Source organism: Mytilus californianus, unplaced genomic scaffold, assembly GCF_021869535.1.
Source record: "Mytilus californianus isolate M0D057914Y unplaced genomic scaffold, xbMytCali1.0.p SCAF_6, whole genome shotgun sequence".
Lineage (NCBI taxonomy): Eukaryota > Metazoa > Mollusca > Bivalvia > Mytilida > Mytilidae > Mytilus > Mytilus californianus.
In genome coordinates, this window is record NW_026262712.1 from 117,627,278 (window position 1) to 117,653,894 (window position 26,617).

The 26,617-nt window shown below is 30.7% G+C and overlaps 1 protein-coding gene across 1 annotated transcript in view; it reads left to right on the top strand.

The window, feature by feature from the left end:
* Positions 1-21,016, top strand: part of LOC127705354 (DNA-binding protein RFX6-like) — a 53,340-nt gene extending 32,324 nt beyond the window's left edge. Inside the window, exons 7-20 of the mRNA XM_052209662.1 lie at positions 1,456-1,563; positions 3,002-3,079; positions 8,315-8,428; positions 8,992-9,041; positions 10,007-10,166; positions 10,480-10,621; positions 11,241-11,335; positions 11,641-11,758; positions 13,054-13,173; positions 13,866-14,086; positions 14,725-14,872; positions 16,039-16,332; positions 17,972-18,157; positions 18,554-21,016. Of these exons, the coding sequence (XP_052065622.1) occupies positions 1,456-1,563; positions 3,002-3,079; positions 8,315-8,428; positions 8,992-9,041; positions 10,007-10,166; positions 10,480-10,621; positions 11,241-11,335; positions 11,641-11,758; positions 13,054-13,173; positions 13,866-14,086; positions 14,725-14,872; positions 16,039-16,332; positions 17,972-18,157; positions 18,554-18,690 (1,971 nt within the window). The 3' untranslated portion in view covers positions 18,691-21,016. The remainder of the gene's footprint in view (positions 1-1,455; positions 1,564-3,001; positions 3,080-8,314; positions 8,429-8,991; positions 9,042-10,006; positions 10,167-10,479; positions 10,622-11,240; positions 11,336-11,640; positions 11,759-13,053; positions 13,174-13,865; positions 14,087-14,724; positions 14,873-16,038; positions 16,333-17,971; positions 18,158-18,553) is intronic.
* The last annotated feature ends 5,601 nt before the right edge of the window (positions 21,017-26,617 follow it).

The following is a 26,617-nucleotide window of genomic DNA, read 5'->3' on the forward strand; positions in this document are numbered from 1 at the left end:
TAGATACACAAATACACAAAATAGTAAAGTTTGAAAGGAGTTAATATTTAGTTTACTAATAGGTAATAAGATTTTTCGTGAATGACCATGACAGTAAGATAGCATAAATTTACAATAAACAACCAATATAATGAAAATCTTAACGGCAGTCACCATATATATATATTGGATGTTACCTTTCAAATAGATTGACCACCTCAAAGATATTAAGGCAAATAATTTTTAATAAAATGATATTAACAAAGACCTACTTACAAGTATGGAGGTAAATTATGGTATATTGGTAGCAGTACTTTAGACGAGATTACATCATCGTAAACCTTTAAATATGTCATTATTTTATGTAAATTTTATATATTTTTTAAAGACACTACAAAAGAGTCAATAGCATATACATGTTCTGTCAAGTTTAGAAACTATATCAATCTAAAGATAAAATGAAGCTGGTAGCATTTAGAATTCAGAAGTAATATATCATGATATATTTATTCTAGACTTCCTTAAATTGAAATTCACTCATCCAACAAACATCACGGATGCATTTATTCCATTAGAAATTCATTTTATCAGTGTTTACATTTAACAAATTTATTTCTTCATCTTTATTTACAATGTTAAGATGGGATGATTATTTATCTCAGTGTTTTATCATTAATCTTAGTATCACTTTCTTAATCCTCTATACTTACTACTCTGTCGCCATCAACTGAGGTATGCTTTTGACACCAGTGTTTTATAAATGCTACTTAATGATGTTAGTGATTATAATAGACTCGGACCAGACTCACTGATGATGTTAGGACTCGTGTAAAATGTTTCCCTATAACGTCTGAAAAAACGCCATTTAAGCTTCTGCTACAAGTACACATTGTAATTATATGCAATTTGTTAAATGATTTCGCTTGTAAATCTTTTTGCATCTAAAGTTGTTAAATATATGTCTTTATAAAATCTTTCTTTGTCCAAAAAATAAAAACACCAAGCTCAGTGTTTTATATATAGAAATGCATGTTGTAAATAGCATTGAAAAATTATTGAAAGTGAATTTGTCTTTTACAAGAGATGTTCTATAAAAGTCAAATACATGTATTGACACAGTGCAATCTTATGATTCGCCCAGTATTTACTCAGAATCTTTGTTTCATACATAAATTAATTCTTAAGGGATTGTTTTACTGTTTCAACATGAATTGCAATGTTATTTTTTTTTGTCATGCTGTGTGTTTCTCAAAACAGTATAAGTAAATACGATGAAAAAAAAATGGGTATCATTAATTTACATTTTAAGGATTCATTTTAATTTTTTATTACTGGATAGAAATGTCTACCGGTTTTACATACAAGGCAAATAATTATCATGAATAAACGATTGCATAAAAAATTGCAATTATTTCACAGCATTGTATAATATTTATCAAAATAGGTTCTGGATGTAATATAATGAATTAATTTCAGGGAGGCTTTACAAGAAAGTATACTCTTAGTTCGAAGACGGGAACGCTGTTACCAGAATTTCCTAATGCACAATACTTGATTTTACCGTTGTCTATACCCCGAGAAAAGGTAACGCTCTTTTTTTGTAATTTTAATAAGATAAAAAAAAGTAAGGACAAACATGTCAGCATCGTATTGGTTCATTTAATATATGAATCAGAACTGAGTAAAATTGAACATCTATAGAATTATTATTCCTTGGATGAACATAGAACATAGAGTAAGTGAACCACGATGGTCTCTTGAAATTAATGTACTACATAAAAAATTACATCGAACTATCTACATCATGTATGTACCTAGTATAATTTCGACGTCATTTCCTTGTAAGTGGTCTATTTCGCACGTTATTCTCAAAATCACAGACGTCCTAAAACTAATTCATATTATTTTCTGTCTAATCAATTGCTAATTAATTTTACTAAGTATGAATTTTATATTCGCCCTGTCAGTAGCTTATGAAGACTACATAATATTTATTAGCTAAATAAAATACTCCTCTCTCAAATTTAATATATTTTATTGCATTTTCCCTAATGTTTATTGATTTAGTGATAAACTTTGTACTAGGAGCTTGTTTATTAATTGCTAGAAAATCCAGTCTTTTTCTTCATATGAAATGTTTCCAACAATATTAACCTTATGTAAACATTCATTTGTTGACATAGTCATTGCCGTCTTAGAAATTATAAAAGGAAAAATGTATCAACGTTTAATTTATCACTGAGGTAATTTACGTAGTCTCGGCATATGTCAAGCCCAGTGAATTAGAATAGCACGCAAAACACACCATTAACTTAAAATCGGAATTAAAAGGTAAAAGACTTTTTATATATTTCTGACTATATAGTATAATGTTACGGCAAACGGTATAAACTATGTTTATATAGTAAATTACCGTGGTCAAATGTTCACAATATATAACTCTCGAAAAAATAACAAACAGATGAGTGTCGTACAGCACGAGTTCCAACAGGTGCGTGATTTATGCACGGTAATATCATTGGCAGAGCTTAGTGTTTGGAGCCAGGATAGACAGAAACATATTAAATGTAGCATTCCGGTCCTTTATTGTTCTAATCTCTCAGATTATCAGTGCCATTTCAATAAAATGAGTCATGTTGTTATATTGGCAAGAAATATAACATTGTTTATGAGATATACTTTTAACAATGGGTTCATTCTCCAATAACATTTCATTTATTTTGACACTTTTTTTTAGAAAAAAGAAGAAACTTCTGTTCCTGTTTGCCACATTTTTTATTTATTCAAAGATTTGTCCTCTTGATAAATATGTTTGTTGCTTCAAATTTAAAACTACGTTTTTATTTCATATATTTTTATACATTTGTCAATTAAAAAAGCAATTTAACTTTTTGGTTACATAATGACAATGCTGCCTGATTTAAAGAAAAAACCTTTAAAATTTTCCTATTTCTGAAAAAAGCAATACGGTTTTTATTCTTTCTTTTTCAAGTTTTATATGAATTATCTGCTTTTATTTTAGGTTGAGACATTTATCATGATGTACAAAACACATTGTCAATGTATTTTAGATACTGCAATTAACGCAAACTTTGAAGAGGTAAGTGAATTAATAATCAGTAGATCAAATTAAGATATAGATATTAAAAGGGAGTCATCAAGGCAAAGCTGAATATTTTTGAACTTTTTTTTCTGGAAGACTATAGTCATCAGATTTTAACAATGGTGATCTGAAGCTCATCCTGGGTTTGAGTAGGGTTTGTGTTCGTCAATTTTAAGCTTTGTTTCAATGTGTTCTTTTGAGAATAGTGTTCTATGTAACTCGGAACACACTTTAATATCACTGTAAACTTAAAGCACGAATATAAGCAATTCGTTCTTAACAAGTTTAAGAAGAATAAAAACAATACTATTTGGACGCACAAGAGCCGGAAAATGTCAAACCAGGAAATTGTGTATCATCTTACAGAATGATAATGCAGAATTGTAACACTAATCTTTGTGTCAATATACAACACCAATTTAAGTCCTAATAACATCTTCCAAATTCTTCTTAATGTCCAATGATTACAAATGTATTGATTAGTTCATTTAAATTTCAATTGGAACACCACTGTATCCCCAATAGAAGTTTTGTGTATTAACATTCCTAGTTTGTGATGGTCCTGTGGTATGTGTATACAGATCATTGTAAACCCTAATGAACTGAACAAGACTTTTTGTGTTGACTTTGACAAAGGTGCAAAAATCAATAAAATTAACATGAAATGTGTCTCTTACATTTAACACGAGTTTTCGGTTAAGGTGGGACAGAAAAGTGAAAGCAACTTTAATGATGCAAATTACTTGGGTGAATTACTTTATTAGTTTTTACTTAGAATAAGTATAAAGAAAATCGAAATAAACTATAATCTAATATAAAATATAAAAAACGGATCACACTACTTTTTTTTCTATTACTAAATATCCTTTTTATTTTATTTTTTTAACATTTTTTTCTCGCCCTTATATTGTAGTACTGAGAAAGACAAACGTTCTGAATGTAATAGTTATTCTTTTGGCAAAAACAATGCAAATACATTTTCTTGTTTTCTGTTGATGCAAGTAAAATTAAGATAGGTCTATATAGTATTCAAAATGTTATAATCAACAAGATATTATTTTTATTTAAGTCTTAATTATCCCAAATGTTTAGGTTTTTTAATAGGAGAATTCAGTGACATATTTATGTAAAGTTTACTCTGTACATGTCCAAATAATGGTTTAACAAAATTTCCCTTTTTAGAACAAATTACTTAAAAGCAATAGATGTAGAAAAATACCGGAAAAGTAGAGGATTAAAACGATCTTTGATGTAGATCTGAAAGGATATCTAAAACTTTAATCCTTTTACAGAGAAAGTATGATATCATTATCTAAGTATTATGTCGGATCAGAGTTGTAAATACATTGTAAACACAACGATTAATACAAAATGTTTCCATCACAAAGGAAGGAGAACTTTGGTAAAGACTGAAATATTAAATTAATAATATAGCATGTTTTCATGACAAAACGAAGTATATAATACTAGGAAAATCATCTGTTCAAAAATGGCTAAGGAAGGCTCCTTACAGTAAAGGATGAAAATTACAAGCTTAGGTCCAGTACCAGTTAATTTCCCTGTCTGATACCTCGTTGAATTTTGGGTATTTGTTTGATATTTTGAAGTGGATACTTGATAAACCTTCTGTTATTGGGTTTGTTGAACAAAGATACATGATGTTAGTGTAATTAATTTGTTTGAGAAAAGTGGAGTGATGCGATTTTTGTAAATAAAGAGACAAATTCTTTCAACAAAGCATTAAAAAATCAAACTTAAATCCGATTTAATTCTGTCAAACTTTAGACAAGTCAGTTATTGTACATTTTACTTCATTAGTAAATAAAAATAGAAAAGAAAGCAACACATATTCTCCATCCCGGCAGTCAATACTTTGTATTGAACTATTGACTTCAGTGTATGATGATGACTATGTTTAACATTTGTGCAATTACCAGACATTAATGCATTTTGGTGTTTTTATACTGCACCGTCTTTTAATCCAATTTTCAAATTTGAAAGTCTCTCAGGATATACATTCGTCTGAAGTTTTGAATAAGTACTTATAAGCGATTTTAAAATCAGATGCTTGACTTTAAATGTGTTTGCGTATTCTGAAGACTTCCCCAAGAAACAACGAACTATTAAGTTTCATCCACGAATTGACTTATCTCTTTTTGAAACTGATAGTAACCCTCTTTATGAATTTTTCCAATTGCTGAATGTTAAGTATTTTCGATGGAAATTGTTTAACAAAACGCGGCTTTTAACAAAAATTAAACCGTTTGATTTGGAATGAAGATGTCACTAGATTCAAAAACAAATGCAAATGTAAATGCAAATGTTCTCCAAATAAGGTAGACCAATTACTTTATCGTAAATGCAAATGTTCTCCAAATAAGGTAGACCAATTACTTTATCGTAAATGCAAATGTTCTCCAAATAAGGTAGAACAATTACTTTATCGTAAATGCAAATGTTCTCCAAATAAGGTAGACCAATTACTTTATCGTAAATGCAAATGTTCTCCAAATAAGGTAGACCAATTACTTTATCAAAAACTAGTCCTATATACCATATATGATAATGCATTATCACAAATATGTCTGATATATTTACCAAAGATAACCCGAATGCATCTTTAAAAAGGTTTTACATTGAATGATAAAGGTGTTTTTGAGAAAGATAAAATAACACTTGGGCTTTTACACAATTTCGGAACAATGCACAGTAATGTATAAACACATTTAAATAATTTCTTAATCAAGACAGAATAAAGAAAAAGTTATTTGGCATAGTTGTATAATACAATAAGAGTTGTATAATCAGATAACTTTCTGAATATTTCATAGATAAATTATAATTTAATATTTCGATAAAAATGATGAGTATCCCTCTCTTCCTGTGAGAAATTTCTTTATCAAAGGAAACATTAAAGAAGGATCATACTATAGCATGCCGTACTGATAAAAGTTGGGTTCACACCATGACATATTAAATTCTGTTTGAGGTTTAAGTAAAAATTGATATAAATTTGACAAGATAAAAGGTTAAAGCTTCAAAATACTATTGGGTCAGAATTATTGAATATTGCAGAAAATTTCAAAACATGTTTTATAAATTTACCACCCACCTTATAATTATTGATAACAACAGTGTTAACTTTAAATCTTCAAGAAACAAGTTAGATTTTAGTCTAAAAATATTTAATATGGGAAAATTTTATACTCAACACCAAATTCTGACTTTTTATTTCTTAGAGTTAAAAATAATTCTGTTTCGTCTGTCTAGCTAGATGGTACTGTGAAAAGAAAATGCATCTTGAATTTTGGTGATCTTATATAACTTTTATATTTGTTTTTTTTTTCAAAATAAAAACGTCTCAATTCGATTTAAAAAACACATGCTACTTGCTTGTTCCGCACTTTACTGTAACAGATATTTTCGTATCTTTGTATCCGATTTTACATATTTCATTTATGATTGTCCTGATAAAGATTCCCCTCGAAAACAATAAATTGTTGGTAAGTGACTAATGTTTCCTATTCTGATATAATTGATCGAGATATCTTATAATTGATTTGGCTCTGAGTAATATTTTACACCCAAGAAATATAGCCTGAGATCCTGGCTCACTGCTTGACATACTGACCCGAAAAAGGGGGTTGGGCCAGGATCACAGGCTACACAAAATATTACACGTCAACGGAAATCAATTTTAGTCTGTTTGAAATATTTTCATTAAAACGTATTGGATATGTTTTATTTACTTCCCGTATATCCAGCACTATACATGCACATACATTTTATAGGTGGTTCCGGGGATTTTTGTCGAGAATATCACCATGGTTCATCTTAACTTCTCTGTGTATATTTCAACTGCATCCCGAATGATGATAATATTGTTTGACTTAAGCTTAGTTGGCCTCTTAATAGTTTGAAAAAGCTGATAAATGTTATTTCTATTTTTGATTTTTTATATATTTCCATGTAAATTTATGTCTTCCATAACAAAAGTTTAAACAAAGATACTAGTAGTTGTTTACTTTACCGTAGGATTTGGTCCATTGTTGAAGGTCGTACATTGACCTTTAGTGCTAACCTTTGTGTCGTTTGGTTTCCGGTGGATAGTTGTCTCATTGGCAATCATGCGCATCTGGTGTTGTAAGATTGGTTCAGTAATGTTATTCTTATTTTTATATAATTTAGTCCCCTGTTTATATTTAGCTTTTTCATCTCTCAAATTATATGGGGGTTTTACCTTTGTTCAAAATTTGAATGGTCATCAGTGTGTAGTTTCAGATTACCATTTTCCGATAGTGCAGAAATTTTAATCAGTGACAAATTTTGAATCAAATAGATTAGTGCTGACACATTTTTCAATATATTTCTTTTCATAAAACTAACGGGTTCAAAAACGCACAGCGTAATATAAAAAATCTCAATGGTAGCCTGTCATTCTGTTAATCCAAAAACTCACAACATTGTGTAAATTCTCAACCTGCATGGGGTATGGTTAAAAGACGGATTTTTCTTCAAGAATGAAGATTATGAGTCATCGGTTAGGATAATTCCAAATTGTCATGACCATCAATCTACTAGAATAGTTTGTATTATGTATGAATATCTTTGACTTTGTGTCACGTCTTGGATCATGTGTGAAGTTTTTATCCTGTCTCAACACTGACGAAGCAATTATTACGGAGAAGCGTTCCTTTATGTCAACAATTTGAACGTTGGTAAAAAAAATAGACATGTGCACCGATTAATATGGTTGATGTTCTATGAAGGTGTTTTGATAACGAGACGTACTCGCACCATTTAATTTTTTTCTTTGATTTGAACAAAGCATTCAATTCAGACAAAAACAAAAGGAATCGGATTTCAAATAAAATCATGTCAGTTGAATAAACGATCGATGTTTGCGTTTTGCTTGTCTTTTTCATTTATCCATTCGTCTTGAATATGCATGAAACATTTGTCACTGTACATTAATCAAACGCCAATCAATCCTTTATCAATAGACTTTTCTGCACATATTGGATCCAGAAATACCTAAATTTTTACTTTTAGTCTAAAAGAATATGACTGCGTTAACGAAAGTGAATGTTTCTACATACTATTGACAATTTTCGGTTTTTCTGCGTTAAGAAAATAAAAGACTAGTTTACTATTTTTGGTTAATGAAATGTTTTCCTTAGAACAGTAAAACAAGAGCTTTTGAGACTATAGAATCACATGTTTTTTTTTTAGATTCAGAACTTTTTACTACATTTCTGGCAAGGACTTCCAGAGCACCTGTTTCCTCTAGTTGAGAACCAAGTTATAGTTGATGTAATTTGTGTCTGTGATAATATCCTATATAAGGTATGTCTTCTAACTCCAGTGAAGAAAACCAGATGATTATCGACAAAAGATGGACACATAAATAAATAATTCAAAATACTGAAGAATAACACGAGTAAAATGAACACTAGACCGAGCTAATAGGTGTTATAGAAGGTTAGGTCTCTACAAACTGCGTCCGTCACATTGCCTCATTAGAATATTCATTGAAAAAAGTACTTGATCAAAAAGTATGTTCTCCGGAAAAGAGAAGCGTTTGATGAAACAACAGACCATGAAACAAGAGTACTAATATAAAAACATGGACATCAACATGTGAAGTCAAAAGTAAATACAATCAGAAATTAAGAAAATAAGTGGAATCTTTCCATTTTAAATTACAGCAAAACGTCGTCGTATTACTGAAATTCAAAACTTAATTTGATAGTAAAGTTTTGGCATAATATATCAAAATAGTCTTTAGGTTGAAAATTGTTAAAGCAATATTTTAGTTGGTAAATACCAGCCTTACATTAAAATAGTAATCATCTCAAGATCGCAAAACAAACAAAAATAATTGAAGACAATATATTGTATATTTTTAGGTTTTAACAGAGGTTTTAATTCCATCTACAATGCAGGAAATGCCAGAAACGTAAGTAGATGCATCTTTTTGAAAATTTGATGTACCTTTTTCTATAATATGGCATTAAAATAGCATTAGATACGACATAAATACATGTTTGATTCTGCATGATTTAGTTTATTATACCAATTCTCATAAGAAAACATTAAAGTATAAGTAAAGAATTGAAGTCACCTTTTGTAGAATTATTTAGATGTGACTTCAGCGGGAAATACACTGAATAAGTTTGTTACGTCTGAAGCGGTTTTCTGAATTTAACTTCATCAGGAACGCTCATACCAAAAAAAATGAAAGCCAAGGATGTATAATTATATTAACACGTGCAGAGCTATATGACCAAAAGGGGCAATTAAAGCGTATTCAAATCCATCTGTGGTCAATTTAGCATGAGGGAATTTAGAACTTAGCTGTTTTAAAATAATTTCTTGATTTATCATTCGAGAGTTTTATTATAAAACTATGTTATTAATCATGTCAGTATCAAAACCGTTGACAACTAGGCTGTTGATACCCTCGGAACTAACAGTCCACCAGCAGTAGATCGACCTAGTTGTAGACTGGAAATGAAAATAGTACATCATATTAAAAATGTGCACACGGTCGATGCTTTTACCTTTTACATCCCTATAAAGCTGCAAAAAGAAGCATTCAAGTCTAATAAGTACAGTTTAATGCTAAAACCATGAAAATACAAGTTAAATCAAGCTTTTCGTGTAAATTATTTTAAACAATTATATTCATTATTGTAACATTGTCATATAGAGAATGTGCAGTCCTTATCAAACTTGACTTGGTCTTGGTATCTTTTCATTGTTGGAGTTAACAACAGCCAATCAATCATCTTATTATTTTTCACATCTGAATATGCCCCTCCTGGTCTAAGCTATGTACATGAATATCTTAATTAGACGTGATAATGTTTATGTGAGTATAAAAGTTTAACAATTCATTATAGCTAAATATACATTTTGCAGATTATTATGTGATATAAGAAACTTTGCTAAACATTGGGAAAACTGGGTAGCAACTTCCCTTGAAAATTTACCAGAGAAATTATCTGAGCACAAACTTCCAGTAGCAAGGAGATTTTCATCAGCATTAAAACGACAAACATCATTTCTTCATTTAGCTCAGGTATGCATATTTTCACATTGCCTTATAATTTAATTGGAATTTGAAATTTTATTTTTGAGAACGTTTTTCTGCTGTAGTTTGCATACTTCATGCTTTGTCAATGAGATTTTTGGTTTCCTTGAATATTCAAAACATCGCAATTCTTGGAAATATGGATAATATTCTTTTTTGTTATTTGACATGTTGAACATTAAAATTATACAGAGTAGCACATATTTACCTGTATTATGTTGTACCATTGTTGTTCTATTGTTGCATGTTATCATTAGTAACTGTGATAATATGATAATTTTATTACATATTTGTTCTTTAGACTGCTAGACCGGTGCTGTATGATGCCGCTTTAGTAAATCAAACGATAGAAGATGTTGATCGTATAGACTTGAGTAGTATAACCAGTAATGCTCTGTCCACATCAAGTGATTCGGACAGTGACCTAGATGTAAATGGTGAATGTAAGTATGCGACCTTGATATTTAATTTGGACACACAGATGTCGCATATTTCATTGTTATGTATGATACAATATGCGATTTCAATGTTAACTGCCTGTTAATGTATCATGTGATTTTGATATAATTTCTCATAAAATACATGTTAATTTTACATACTTAATTTATGTATAGGAATACACGTTGATTTAAAAATACTGAACTTAATTTGATATATATAGAAATAAATATAAATGTCATCTGACTCTCTTTATAAATATTTATGTATTTGTGACATGCAAAGTTTCGAGACATGGTATCCGTCCAACCGTTTAACATTTTAGAAGAAAAACTTTGCGAAAAATGATTTAATAATTGCTTCGTCATGACTCTGGATTAGACGTTGCTCCACTTTTAATTATGCAATTCCATATTTTGTACTCAAGTGTTGTCTGTTTTTGCCTGGCTTATTAAACATCGGTCAACAACATTTATATAGAAAATCCAATGATCCCAAGATTAAAACAAAATGCAAATAATATGCAGAAAACTAAGAAAATTTAAATAATCTAAATGCTAAAAAAGTTTAAATGCCGTTCTAGAATCTTAACCCGAAAAAGAAATGTTCCTGTTGTTTTTTTAGTTTTAAAAGAATTTAAAGACTTACTGCGGAAGCAGGCAACCGTTGAAGCGTTTACAGAATGGCTAGATACTCTTGTTGAACAGAAAGTTGTTAAGGTAAAATATAGTTAACAGTAAAACTATCGACTATAGCTTTGTAATTCAGTTCAGAAATCAGGGAATTCATCAATTTATTAATTCACCTAATATTACAGATATGCATTATGTTTTGAATAAATGGGGTTGTTGTTAACAAATTAGAATATGTAAAGATTGCTATTGAATTGTCTAAATTTCTGTTTATCCATTAAGGAATTAACAAATTTTCAGCATATTTCTTTTGAGGTATTTTCAAAATGAAACCATTTGTTTATAATTTAGTTAGAGATAATATATTTACCATTACTTTCTTTATATTTCAGCCGAGTAAGCAAAACGGACGATCTTTCAAGAAAAGAGCATCAGCATTTTTGTTAAAATGGTCGTTCTTTGGAGCAAGATTAATGCACAACCTTACCCTTAATAATGCACAGTGTTTTGGTAAGCCATTCATCAACACCAATATATTGACTATATTCTAATGAAAAATATCGACTGAAGAGAATGTATGAATTAAAAATTGGTACTTTTGAAGGCACTTAAATTTCTAGTAATGTATTGAAAATTTTCAGTGGAAGCTTTAACATTTTTCTCCTCAGTGTAGCGATTTTAATTTTAGACTGCTGCTGTCAATCTAAAGTGTCCATAATGTTAAATGTTGTGAGATTATGGGATATAATAGTTTGATAAAAAATATGTTCCATTTTTATACGCCCGTTTACGGGACGAATTATGGTATACCGTTGTGCGTCGTCCGTCTGTACGTCTGTCGTCAACATGTCGGACATTAACTCAAAAACGATTAAAATAATATGCATGAAACTTTGGTGAATTGTTTATATCTATTGACGTGAGCTCCCTTTCGTTTTTTATAGATTTTAGATTTACAATGGGGTTTTATTCATTAAAAAAGGGTGATTTTCTTGTTTTTGGACAATAACTAAAAAATGCTTTAAGCAGTTCTCATGAAACTTTGTTGAAATATTTAAAGCTATTGATGTAATCTCCCTATTGATTTTCATAAATTTCAAATATGACATTGAGAAGTAATTGAACTTTATTTTTTTATAGTTGACAACAGATTTACTAAGTATTGCGCAACAGCACAGTGTATTGCACAACAGCAAGAAATCTTTAATTGAATATAAATTCAATTCATATAACCAATTTCAAGTTCTTTGACTACATTTATTCAGAAACCTATAATATGTCAAATATTTAATTACAATCCAAATTCAGACCTGTATCAAGCTTGAATATTGTGTCCATTTTTGCCCCAACTGTTCAGGGTTGGACCTCTGCGGGCGTATCCAGCTGCGCTCAATTAAGCAGTTTATTTATTATAAAGTGCCATAATGTGATCATTGTTAAATAGTTTTTACTGAACATGTATAGTGTCGTATTATTATTGATTGCCCATATCGCACGTATAAATATGTTGTCAGTAACTTTTGATCTGTTCGAAACAATAAATTTATAAAATTATCATTCAAAATCCTGCAGCGAAGCTCCGGATTTATAAAATTGACAGAGAAAAATGCACTGAGCGTCGGTCATAAGATTTGAAAGGATATAAACATGTTATACAAGATGTTTGTTTCAATAATGTTTTTGATAACGATGAGCTCAATCTATATCAATCTGAGCCATAGCTTTAGAAAATTCATTGTGGAACATGTATTGATGATAAAGTTTATGCTAAAATCTTACAAAAAGCTTCTGACTTTGTTTTTTAGGTTCATTTCACCTTATCAGAATGTTACTTGATGAATATGTATTGCTAGCTGTTGAAACACAAATACATGTAGAAAAAGACACAGAACTACAAGCCATATTGGAAAAGCATATGAAAGCTGGTAGGACTATACAGTGAAATATCCACAACAATATGAAAATATCCACAACAATATGAAAATATCCACAACAATTTGAAAATATACACAACAATATGAAAATATACACAACAATATAAAAATATCCACAACAATATGAAAATATACACACACAAATGTTTGAGCAAGGGACATTTATGGAAAATAAAAACAGAAATTTATTTAGATACTAATATTTAGGTCTTTTCCCTTCATATTTCACTGATGATCTGCATTTCAACAGCTTTTCACATTAAAAAAACAATTATCTCCAGGAAATCTGAATAAGGAACGACCCTAGCACCTTTTTCATATTCTTAATACATAAAAAAAGTTTTAAAAAAAAAAGTTGTCCTACAGTTTAACTAGATATTAATATTGATTTTGTCTATTGTGAATGTTCTACCTTATTTTTCCCACGTAACTTACACTCTTCTTGTCTAAATTAAGGCGACAGTAATTTATCATCAAATCTCGTAAATCGATTTAGAAGAGACAAATCAAAGAAACAAACAAAAACCCGAGGGAATCACATAAACTCAAAAAGCAGAAAGATAGAATGACATGGAAAGCGTCTACTGCAATGCATGCATCACCCGACTTGCGAATTCACACTGGGACAACATATCAGACGACTTTACTTGTACATTATACTAAACCTTATTATTTCATTTCAGATGAAACAGGTTCTCGTCCTATCTCAACCCAACCAAGTACCTGTTTTCTTGCCAACCGACCAAATGGGAATGCTCGTAATAATAACAATATCATGCCAATAAAACCGGAACGTATGGACGGGCCAATAAATGGAATCAATCCATATGGCCAAATGATTCACACTGATAAAGAGCAGGCATATATGTCAAATCATCTACATAATCTTACTGCAATGACGCAGGTTAGTTCACGGATAAATCAAGGGGTTAATGTAAATTCTATTCAATATTGATATTAATAGCTTTGTTGAAAATTATTTCTTTAACATGACACCATGGCCGTATTACATTTATAGCAAATAAATTGAAATGAATTGACCAAAAATGCTTAAACTTGAGTCAATGCCAAACAACTTCAAACAGCAACGAAACAAATACCTAAAATGGAAATAAAATATACTAAAAATTATCAGAAGCAAAAAGATATTGAAAATTACACTTTGTAAAAAAGTATAACAAAAATACCGAATTCCATGGTAAAATCAAAAAGGGGTAAGTCCATAAAAACTGACAAAATCAAACGTTTTCAACCAACGGAACGATTAAAAAACAACTGTAATATTTCTTAATTGGTACGTCACAAGAGCTTTTCTGAAATACTTTCATAAGAACCAAAAAAATTGTAATGCCAAGGATGTAAAAATACTTAAAAAACTACATTACCGAAAGGTACCTTAAACAGATAAACCAAGCCGTCTACGAGGAAAGGAAACAATGTATATGTTTTGTTTGATATCAAAATAAGCGGAAAACTGTTCAAAAAATGCTTTAGTGATTGCAAAAAAAAATTATATCTAATAAACTAATATTTCTGTTATAGACTATCCAAGGAGGAGGTATAGGTAATTTGCTGACGCCACCAATCTCGCCAATTGTCGTAAACCCAATGAGGACATCTGTTATTAATCCACCCATATCATACGTGTCTCAGTCACAATCGTTAGTTACACCATCATATCCTTATTTAGGTATGTAATCCATCTATATTATATCATACGTTTTAGCAGCTACAGTCATTATGAACATAGTCACATAGTCATAATCCTATGCATTCAGTTAATTTATCTATGTTTCTCTGATGTAAAAGTTAGTAACTTCTTTGTATCGATTGTATTTTTAAATGATGATTTGACTTTGAGGGGAAAAGTATATCAAAATCAATTAACGGGAGGTGCGAATCGAAAACTGTTGATTGGCTAATGAAAACCGACGATAGTGTACTTTGTAATTTGATAAAATGATTGATTTGTACTCCTACAGTGAACATGAATCAACCCCTTTACTATGTTGCCAAGAACACCTATAAACCATTTCTTTGTTTTAACTTGCCATATATTTATATAAATCATATCATATTTTGTGTGACTAATCTATAATAAAAAAGGAACGAATTCGCCGAATTTTCAGTAACATGCTAGGCTCAAATTGGTAGATATGTAATATAGTCTCTACAAACAGGCAAAAACTGTTTTTCGCAGTTATTTGCAAACGCATTTTGAATGCTCTTTTATGTCAAATTCATCCAAAAGTAGAATATTTTGGAATCCTGTGACATAACAGATATTCATGCTAGGTACTTTAGTACAAAGACGTAACCACATTATGTTTCATCGTTGTGTGCTATGTAATTCAAACCGCCCAGACACTTTTGTTTTCCTTAAAAGTAATATTTACTGATAATAATCAAATCTGGCATATTCACAATACGGTTTTGAAGTAATTAGAATTGCCTCCCTTTGTTCATTTAACACATATGGTATAACTGGTACTTTTCCATACACAAAAGTTACGTTTGCAGAAATAGTAATTATAATAATATAATGAAAAGATGAAGTTCTTATTTTTCTGAAAGGTGAAAAATTATAAATGCCTTTTATCACTTAATTGAGCAAGGGCTGTAAGCATTTAGACATGTGTTTTCCTTACATCGAAATCGTGTAAGGTAAAGTAATGTTTTATTTATCGAAAGTCTGCAATTTACCATACGCATTCACACGTGTGAGAATTTTGTTTAATTGTCGTTTTTTGTACTCGTTGTATGGACTGACTTATCTGAATTTTATCCTTTGTAAATAGTTTTCAAAGACAATTTCAGTGGTTTTTACAATAACGTAGTATTTTATTTTAATTGCAGGGCAACATGACTATCAATCTGGTTCTAATTATAACATTGGTGGATATAGTTCTCCTTATTCCAGAAGTGCTTTTAGTTCTCATCCTGTAAATCCAGTGCCGTATTCCATGAAAAATGACTTTGACATGTTCAATCCATTTTCGGAACATACTTTTAATGATCCATATTTTAATCCATCATATCCAAGTCCACAACAACAAACATTTCCATCCACCACAGTTCAAAGTCAGACAGGAAGTGCGTTTAATGTAGTGCAGAGTAACCCATCATTTAATGCACCATACTCGGTTGGAGGTAAGCATCAACATTATCTCAAACATTTATAGTGCGCTATTTATTTCTTCGGTAAATTATTTCAAACAAGAAAAGCGTATTGTATCAATCAATTGTTGCAGCATGTTTTAACCAATTTGCACTACTTGAAAGTCAGGCTAGCTTCTCATCATTCCTGTTACTTACTGACCGACAATCAAATAGAAGAAGTTTTTAGCCGGGTTGCATGAAGTGCAAATCAGGCTTATAGTACGAAGAATGTAGTGTTAGCGGGAAATGTGGATACTAGTTTTGGAATTAACTCTTCCTACAATGTTCATCCCAAAGCCCTGTAAAATTTCTAGATTGGGTGTTTACTCATTTGAAGATGTGCACTCCGATTTCTGTATACAATTCCGTAGTTTTGTCTTATTATCTAGAAGTTAATACTTGTTTAATTTGCAGCAGTATTATTGATGAGGGTACTCATGTTGTTTGATAAGCTCCATCCACAGGTTTAACCCAGATCCTTTGCACAATATAAAATATTTGTAAATACATTGAATTTATGCATATCACTTTGTGTACACATTTAGATACAAGGTTAAACTTAGTTATGTCCAGCAGCATTCACGATGGAGGTTATTTATTTTTTATCATCATCTCCTTCTCAATTCTCAACCCAGAGCCTTTAAACTTTCTAGAATGTTTTATAAGCATTTAAATGTGGATTTAATTATGTATTCACGTTTAGACGATGGTTTCCTTGGTATATTTTAACTGTTTTTAATCGATTTTAAGCAGCTTTATCTATGGAGAGTAACAACACATCATGCAGTTTTCAGCGGTTCTTCATTCTTACTAAAAAATTTGTTCAAAGATTTAAGATACGGTCCACATATTGTTAACTTATTTGAATATTCATTTTACAATTATTTAGCTCTTATCTCCTAGGAGACAACTGTTTTTCTTAGTTTTGCTGATTTGGAGAGCTCTTAGCATTGCAACTCACTTGAGTTCACTGAGCAGTCCTAAGAAAGAAAAAGGTTGAGCGCTCACAAATTTGTTTAGCCCCACCACATTCTTTATGTGCTGTTCAAAGTCAAGAGCCTGTTATTTAGTGGTTGTCGTTGGTTTATATCTGTATCTGTCATATTTATTTTTCGTAAATAGTAATTATAAATTAGGTAGTTGGTTTTCTCGTTTGAAATGTTTCACATTTTGTCATGTCGGGACCTTTTATAGCTGACAATACAGTATGGGTTTTGCCCATAGGTTAAGGCCGGACGAGGACCTATAGTTGCTTAAATCAACGTCATTTGGACTATGTTTTCCGGTCAGGTTAATGTTTTGGTTTAATGTTGTTACCATAAAATTGTGGTCACTTCAATTTGACACTTAGTATAGATGTTCAATTTGATGTGAATCTTTGAACATTGATGACAAATTAGTGTTTTGACCTATATTTTGCGATTTACTGAACATTAAAATGTGACAGTTCGATAGGAGCCTGGTGTCATTTGGACACATATTCTTCTCTATTCTTAAAACTGCAAACAACGATTTCCCCATGTACTCAATGCTTGCCAGTTTTTGAAATTACACCATTAATATTGAACCGTTGAATTTAAACAATTTTAAATTAACTGATCCAATTTAATGAATAAAATTTGTCTTTCAGAATTTTTTAACTCAAGCTACCAACAGTCAAACAAACCATTGGTGGAACATGTATCTGTTATCCAGTCACGAAGCCATTTCCAGAATGACATCGACCCATTAAATATCTTGGATAAACCACACCACCGAAAAGAGGCTAATTATGGTAGTCCTGCTAGCTGTCACAGTCCTAGGCAGTTACATAATGGTAGATATATGACAATTGATGTTTTTCTCCTTTTATATATAACAACAGTATAGAAAAATGTGACAAAATAATTTTTGACACAGTGCACATCAAATTGTGTAACATTTCTGAAGGTTTATGTCTTACTTGATAAAATGAAAATATTTTGTTAATTAATAAAATGGTAACATAAATACACGATACCCGTTTCTGGAATAATCTATATCAGGACCCACGAGACCAAAATATCTAAAGCCTACTAAAGTCAGCTTTCCCAGAAGGAGATGTTAGCCTAGTGTTAATATAATTACATAATTCATAATTTAAAAATTTAGAATAAGAATGGTAAAATATGCAAAATGTTTAAATGTGCGTATTTTGTCTTTTTTATTCTAATCAATTGTTTATTTGTTGTAGTTCACCAATCAGAGAATCTCGGAGATGACATAATAGGAATGGCAGTAAACGGTATGTTAGCAGCAGACCATGACATGTCGTCACACTTCGCTGACCCCGGAGCTTTACCACCTGTGAATACAATTTTCATGACGTGATCAGACCTATGTTAATGCATATCATTCTATGGAAGGTGGTATAGATGAATCAAACAAAATCAAAAGCAGTCTGAAAGCAATCACCGATGTTGAATAGGCTGCATGCGTTTTGCCACCAAACGTTTTAGGTTATAATTTGAGTCAGATGAAATGGTTGAAGCAATTGAAATTAAAGTGCAATGATAGTGCTAACTAAAGATTCGATCATGATAGAAAAGGAAACTGTGATTAATAGACACATTTTTTGTTGATTGTCGAATTGACTTAATGTAAGGACAAGCATGATTAATATGTGAGCAAATCCCCGTTTGAATATCGGTAAACTACTGTTGCCTGAATTTTGCAATCTCATAGTGTTACTTGTTAACATGTTCTTCAAACTAATATGTTTCTATCTATTGTTTAGTTTAATTCCTCTTCTTTAATGAAGCCTTGTAAGCAATATTATCAAAACCCGAATACTAGTACCTTGAAATGATATTTCTTCTTTTGTAGCGATTTTATATCGAGTAGATATTAGTAATAGGAAACGTTTCTATCTTTTAACTTTTTTTTTTGTTTCTATGTCAAGCAAGCAATATATCTTGTTTTTCTATTTGAGCTGGAAATGATCTGAGAATAAAAGTAAATTGTTAGTGTGTAAATGATTTTAAGACCCAATTGTTAGTGTGTAGGTGATTTTACTTTACAGCAATAGCTAGAACAAATCGTGTTATTTATCATTTGTGTATATACATATAGAGGTAGAATATAGACGTGAATCAACTTGCCATTTTTGTAACAGAACAAATCAAATTTGCAATTCTGTTTACATATTATAGTGTTATGTATATAAAAGCATATAAAATTTCAGATGTTTTTATTTTGTAATTGAATGCAATTATATTTATGTTTTATTTGTATATTTTTGTATAAACATGTTTACATTTTGCAAAAGAAAAAGGAATATTTTCATTTCATAGGGTAATTTGTTTAGATAAAAATGTATCTTGTTATGTATTTCATTCTGGTTTTATTCGTATTGTATTGTATAATATCCTCCTACTGAAAAAAAAAGTGTCTGTATAATAACACATGGCATGTCTTGCATGTTAAATTAGATATTGGTTTTATTGGTTTATTTTGGAAAGTGACTTTGATCAATAGAATATAATAACATACATTAATCTGGTTATCCATTGAAGAATACTATACTTGTGAAGTTTTAACACAGAAATTGTTTTTTTAAGTAAACATTTTTGTGAAGAGAAAATAACAGTTAATGTCGAATCAATTCATCTGCTGCAATATAAATTTGGTATCGTTCATGTTATTGAATGTAAAGCATGCAAGATTTTAGATTTTCAGACTGAAGTAATATCTAAAAAGGTATGCGAAAGGTTGATCAACAAGGTATATGCGAAAGGTTGATCAACAAGGTATATGCGAATTCCTACGCACAACTGTTATAAATCGATACAAATAAATATTAACGAAATTAAAATTAGCTTATAATTGTGTACGTCAGACGAGCATGAAAACGTTTATTCTAGTGATAGAAGACACATTATTTTCTTTTTTATGTGTATTCTTTCCATAGAGAACTATAGACAAAGCTGTGCTTAATCGTCAAACATCTTTTTATTAACTGATCATACTTTTGTTTTGATTTAGTGAAAAATTCTGTATTGATAAATAAATCAATCAATCAAAACTTCCATTTTTGTTAGTTTCAGATTGCTTTCTTTTTTCAATTGTTTGTGAAAAATATTTACCATTATTATTTTTGTAAGGTTATTATAGAAAGGCTATATTCTATAAAACATAAATTATTATTTTCTTAGCAATACATATATATAAATTAGAACTTGAAACTATAGTCCTAATTTACTGTAAAAACTAGTTTGAAATGGCATGAAACGATACTACTGATAAATTCCTATTTCTTTCTTTCATTATTTATATACCGTGTTTATCATTCCTTGCTTTGTTATGATCTGTTGTGTTTTATTGTTATATTTTGTCATTTTTTTCATACAATGGATATCAGCTTGTAATATTACTTTGATAATATCACATGATCGGGCAAAACTGTCACGATATTAAAGGATATTCTATGTATAAAAAAAAAAACACAGAAAGATTCACCTTTGATATGTGTTAAGTACGACTTTGAAAATAGAGCGGTTTTGATAACAAAAATCCGCATCACAATCTAGAACTTGTTGTTGTACGGTACAAGCCTCAATTATTTAGCTGTTCAAATCAGTCCGAGCATGTGAAATTTTTAAAGTAATATGATGTGAACAAATTTATTATTCTATCTATATATAGAATAAAATATTTAAAAAAATATTTAAAAATTTCTTTGAACAGAATTGCTAAAATACAAAAAATGGAAACAACACATTATAAAATTGATGCGTCCGAAACGCCTTTCTGAATTAACCTTAATCGGGAACGCTCATAGACGAATATTTGAAATCCTAGGATGTATAAGAACCGAAACAGTTGAAGAGCTATATGACTAAGAAGAACCTAACAAAATAGCCAAATCCATTAAGAGTCAACTTTGCCTTAGGGAGTTGAAACCTTAGATAGTTTGCGTGTCTTTATTTGATGAATCTTACTTATTATTCGTTTACTTATTGGTATGTTTCACCAGCTCAACAGTTCGTTTGGTTAAAATTAACTAAATTTGAAAGAAGGATTATACATAATTCTAAATTCAGGTTCACAACGATTGGAAGTAGACCACAGTTTGTATAAACTGAAAAGTAAACTAGCTTACTAGTGTAAATAGCTTATGTTAAATTGGAGAAGATGAATTCGGGGCAAATTGAAAATTAGAATTCGAAGAAAAAATAGACAAAAACCATCTAAACTTCAGTTGAACTCAAGTAAACTGGAAAGGAAAGCAGTTCCTGCTCTACTGGTGTCTCCCGTTTTGTTGCTCATGGCAATAAATCTCAATTCGTAGTGTCAATATAAAATTATCAAAGAATCAGGCTTACATTATGCTACGCAAAATGCGTTTTTCGTATAAATAAGACGCAGCGGTAGCACTTGAAAGTTTTGAAGGCGAATTGGCATCAAAAACAAAAACAAAATCGAAAAAAAAATTGTGCGCAATGTACATATGCTCACCTATGCCTGTGGTAGAAAAAAAACTTACTGTTTCGAATGACTTAACATTTAATGAACAGTAAATTTACAGTCAATGACCGTATCAATCAAACAAGTAAAAGGGGTTAAAACAAGAGGAACATATCTTAAGTAATCTTTAACACACATATTCCATAACAGTCAACTAAAGTATGATGGCGTCTTTAAAATGTTCGAAGAGGAGACTTCAGCTTTATAAATAAGAACCATCGGTCCAATAACTAACTTGTAAAGAGAAAATCTCTATCAAGATTGGAAGCCTTGGAATATCGTATGAACTTGGATATACATATTCCATATGTAAAATGTTGCAACATGAAATTGAAATTAAAAGAAGTTTTACTAATTAAAAATATTGTAGTTAAGTTTTAAACCTACCCTTTTTGGTAGATGATAGTCCATATATGAAGCACACCTAACTGTATTTATAGTATCCTCTATTCCACGTTCAATTGGAAAGATGTGATAACGATAGTCACAAAATTTAAATTGTTAAGTTTTCGGACATCATCCATTTAGCGGAATGTGAAGTTGTATGATAGTAATAGTTTCTATATGAGAAGCCCTTCTATCAAGTCTTTGCCAAACACAAATATCAACAAGTCGCCGAAAAAAATTGAGCGCCATTGACAAGCATATCAATGCCTCTTGTGCAAAACACGTTAAAAATTTGTTGTCAATAAAAAATCCAGCGAGTATATGTTTTCATTTGTAGTTGTTACCAAATATGATTTGTCCTTTCTTAAAACACAAAATTTATATCTGTATATTTTTTATTAAATTGAACTTTTTCTTCAAATTAAGATACAAAACGCTGTCTGAATCTTACATTTGTTTATGCAGTGTTATACTGTTATACTGTTGCCCTATGTTCAAATAGGTGTGGAAAGCCTGTAGTTATAGAGATTTTGTGTACTAATTAAAGGAGCTTTTCTGTCCTAAATAAATGCAATAGCAGTATACCGCTGTTTAACAGTCATAAATCGATTTAACTGAAACAAATCCGGGTCACAAACCAAAACTGAGGGAAACACATCAACTATAAGAGGAAACAAAACGGATAACCTCTACTTAGATGCGAAAAATAAAGTAAATTATAAGATAACAATACACATCAATGAATATCAAATGTCAAGTAAAAAGTATTGGACAATAATTACCCAAGATAGCTGTTACTAGCAAATGTACTTGAATTTAAATATAGTTTTAATTAAGAAGATTTGAAATACAAGCTCATTATTTTTTAAAGGATATTTAATAAGGTCGATACCCTACATGGTGCTGGTAATGGTGTAACTAAAACAGTGTATACATCTTGTAAATTCCATTATAATTAAGTGAATCCTATACAGCATTCTCAAATTATAACTATGTAATGTAGATAGCAACTTTGGTCGGAAAACAAAAGTATTTTTTTTTATCAAATAAGACAAATGTTACCTTATTGATAAACAACTGATAGCATGCATTTGGTGAACATCTATATGGTTGAGCTTGCTAATTTATCAATACCTTATCAGAAGATGAGAACGAAGAACAGTTATTTAAAATTAAAAAAAAAATAGATTTTAAAGATAATACAAAATTGGAATGTTTGTGAACAATACACAAATTAATAAAAACTAAAAGAAAATAAATGTAATAAGACGGTTAGTTTTCTCATTTGACTTTAGTCAGGCTGTTAGATTTCTCATTCGGCTTATATCAGGCCCTTCATTTTCTCGGGGTCTTTGATAGTTTTCAATGCGGTATGGGTTTTGCTCATTGTTGAAGGTCGTACGGTGACCTATTGTTGCTAACTTCTACGTCGTCATTTGGTCTCTGGTGGAGAGTTGTTATATTGTCAATCATACCACATCTTTTTTTTATACGGATAAACAAGAACAATCACCATACTAAAATGTCAATCAAAGATATGAAACCGATTTCTATGCGCACGAAACGAAACTTGTGTCTGGAATACTTAGTATTCTTAACAAGGTATGAGCGATAACAAAACCGTTTAAGGTCAACTTTGCTAATGCGATTTAGAATTAATTTGTTTGAAAAAAACATAGATTTTTTAACTGGAATTTACTGACAAATATATCATTATAATCTAGCCTGCATCGAACTATTGTATGAAGAGAGGATAATACCTTCGGAACTAACGAATCACTAGCAGCGGTATTGAATCGGTTCTAGTAATAAAAAATGTATGGAACGGATTGCCGAACAAACGACACGTGTTTCTAGGATAACATGCATCAGGAAAAGTGCATACCAAAAAATACAACATAAGATCGGTTACGACTTATGCACAAATTAAATGTTTTATAATCCAAAATTTAAATGGGTTCAGCAGACGCATGCCTTGATTTTTCCAAACAAGAGATGTTATAAATAGAGCATATGTCTATCAGACCAGAACACCTGTAAACAAGATATATCTGTGCAACTCAAATGAATTTGCATCAAAGTTTTGTATGTATGGTCGAACGTTAATGTTTTGTAGAAGGATAAACTAGGTTATAGAAGTATGTTCAATTGGACTTCTGCGATCCGACAGCAAAATCCTTATTTAGTAGGCGTCCATTTTAATTGTGCAAGAAATATAATTACAAAGCCACGCCCGGTATCAAACGACCCTTGCAACATTACTTTAATTGGTTTATTGGCGGAAGGCAAAATAGCTGCCCTAACCCTTGAAAAATGTGTTTCCATTCTCTGGTCCTTCATCACCGTCGGCAAACTTTGAAAAACCTACCCATTGGAAATATTGTTCATTGGTTCTCGATTTAGCTTCATACAGGGACTTCTAACGAGGAATGAAATTACGCTAGTGTTATCCTTTTACTTCATGTTCTGCTATTTATGTAATGTCCTCTCACTAAACAAATCAGAGTTTGGTGAATTCATCTATCCCACCGAACTTGAAATTAAGGATACCACAGATAAACTAAAGTCTGCTTAACTTACAACTAAAACTTGAATTCAGTTTTTCGTTTGTGAATTCTCATTTCTATGTAGCAATATTCCAATAGCGCCTGCATACCAAGTAAATGCTTTAGTGATTGCAAACAAAAAGTATATCTAATAAACTAATATTTCTGTTACAGGCTATCCAAGGAGGCGGTATAGGTAATTTGTTGACGCAACCAATCTCGCCAATTGTCGTAAACCCAATGAGAACATCTGTAATTAATCCACCCATATCATACGTGTCTCAGTCACAATCGTTAGTTTCGCCGTCATATCCTTATTTAAGTATGTAATCCATCTTTATTATATCAAATCCTTATGCATTCAATTAATTTGTCTATGTTTCTCTGATGTAAACGTTAGTAACTTCTTTGTATCGATTGTAACTATTTTAATTTACAACTGCCTTGGTTCGTCATTTAGGTATATTGTAATACATTTGTAAGTCAGGAATATGGCAGTTGTTATCAAATAGTCCGTTTCTATGTATGTTGGCTTTTGTTTTTGTAGCAGTTCAGTGTTTATCTTGTTCCGTTGTTTTCCTCTTATAGTTGATGTATTTCACTCGGTTTTTGTTTGTGACCTGGATTTGTTTCAGTTAAATCGATTTATGACTATCGAACAGCGGTATACTACTGTTGCCTTTATTTAAATGATGATTTGACTTTGAGTTAAAAAATATATCAAAATCAATTAAAGGGATGTGCGAATCAAAAACAGTTGATTGGCTAATGAAAACCGACGATAGTGTTCTTTGCAATCTGATAAAATGATTGATTTGTACTCCTACAGTGAACATGAATCAACCCTTTATTATTTTGCCAAGAACACCTATAAACCATTTCTCTGTTTTAACTTGTCATATATTTATATAAATCATATTATATTTTGTGTGACTAATCTATAACGGAAAAGGAACGAATTCGCCGAATTGTCAGGAACATGCTTGGCTCAAATTGGTAGATATGCAGTATAGTCTCTACAAACAGACAAAAACTGTTTTTCGCAGTTATTTGCAAACCAGTTTTGAATGCATTTTTATGTCAAATTCATCCAAAAGTAGAATATTATGGAATCCTGTGACCTAATAGATATTCATGCTAGGTACTTTAGTACAAAGACGTAACCACAGTATGTTTCATCGTTGTGTGATATGTAATTTAAACCACCCAGACACTTTTGTTTTCCTTAAAATTAATATTTACTGATAATAATCAAATCTGGCATATTCACAATACGGTTCTGAAGTAATTAGAATTGCCTCCCTTTGCTCATTTAACACATATTGTATATATGTTTTGATATTGCAACACAGTGATGACTGCTGTACCCATATTTTGACTATTTTATTTATTATGTCTGTTTTGTTCACGCATCGTTGTAAATATAACGGAATTTGATGAGACTGTCGTACAATTGAGAGGTTTCGCGCTATAAAACCAGGTTCAATCCACCATTTTCTACATTTGAAAATGCCTGTACCAAGTCAGGAATATGACAGTTGTTGTCCATTCGTTTGATATGATTTGTCATGAAGTGCGAATCCGTCTTATAGTACGAATAATGTAGTGTTAGCGGAAAATGTGGATACTAGTTTGTGTAATTAATTCCTCCTACGATGTTCATCCAAAAGCCCTTTAAACTTTCTAGATTGGGTGTATATTCATTTTAAGCTGTGCACTCCGACTTCTGTATACAATTCCGTAGTTTTGTCTTATGATCTAGAAGGCGATACTTGTTTAATTTGAAGCAGTATTATTGATGAGGGTACTCATGTTGTTTAATAAGAACCATCCACAGGTTAAACTAAGATCCTTCGCAC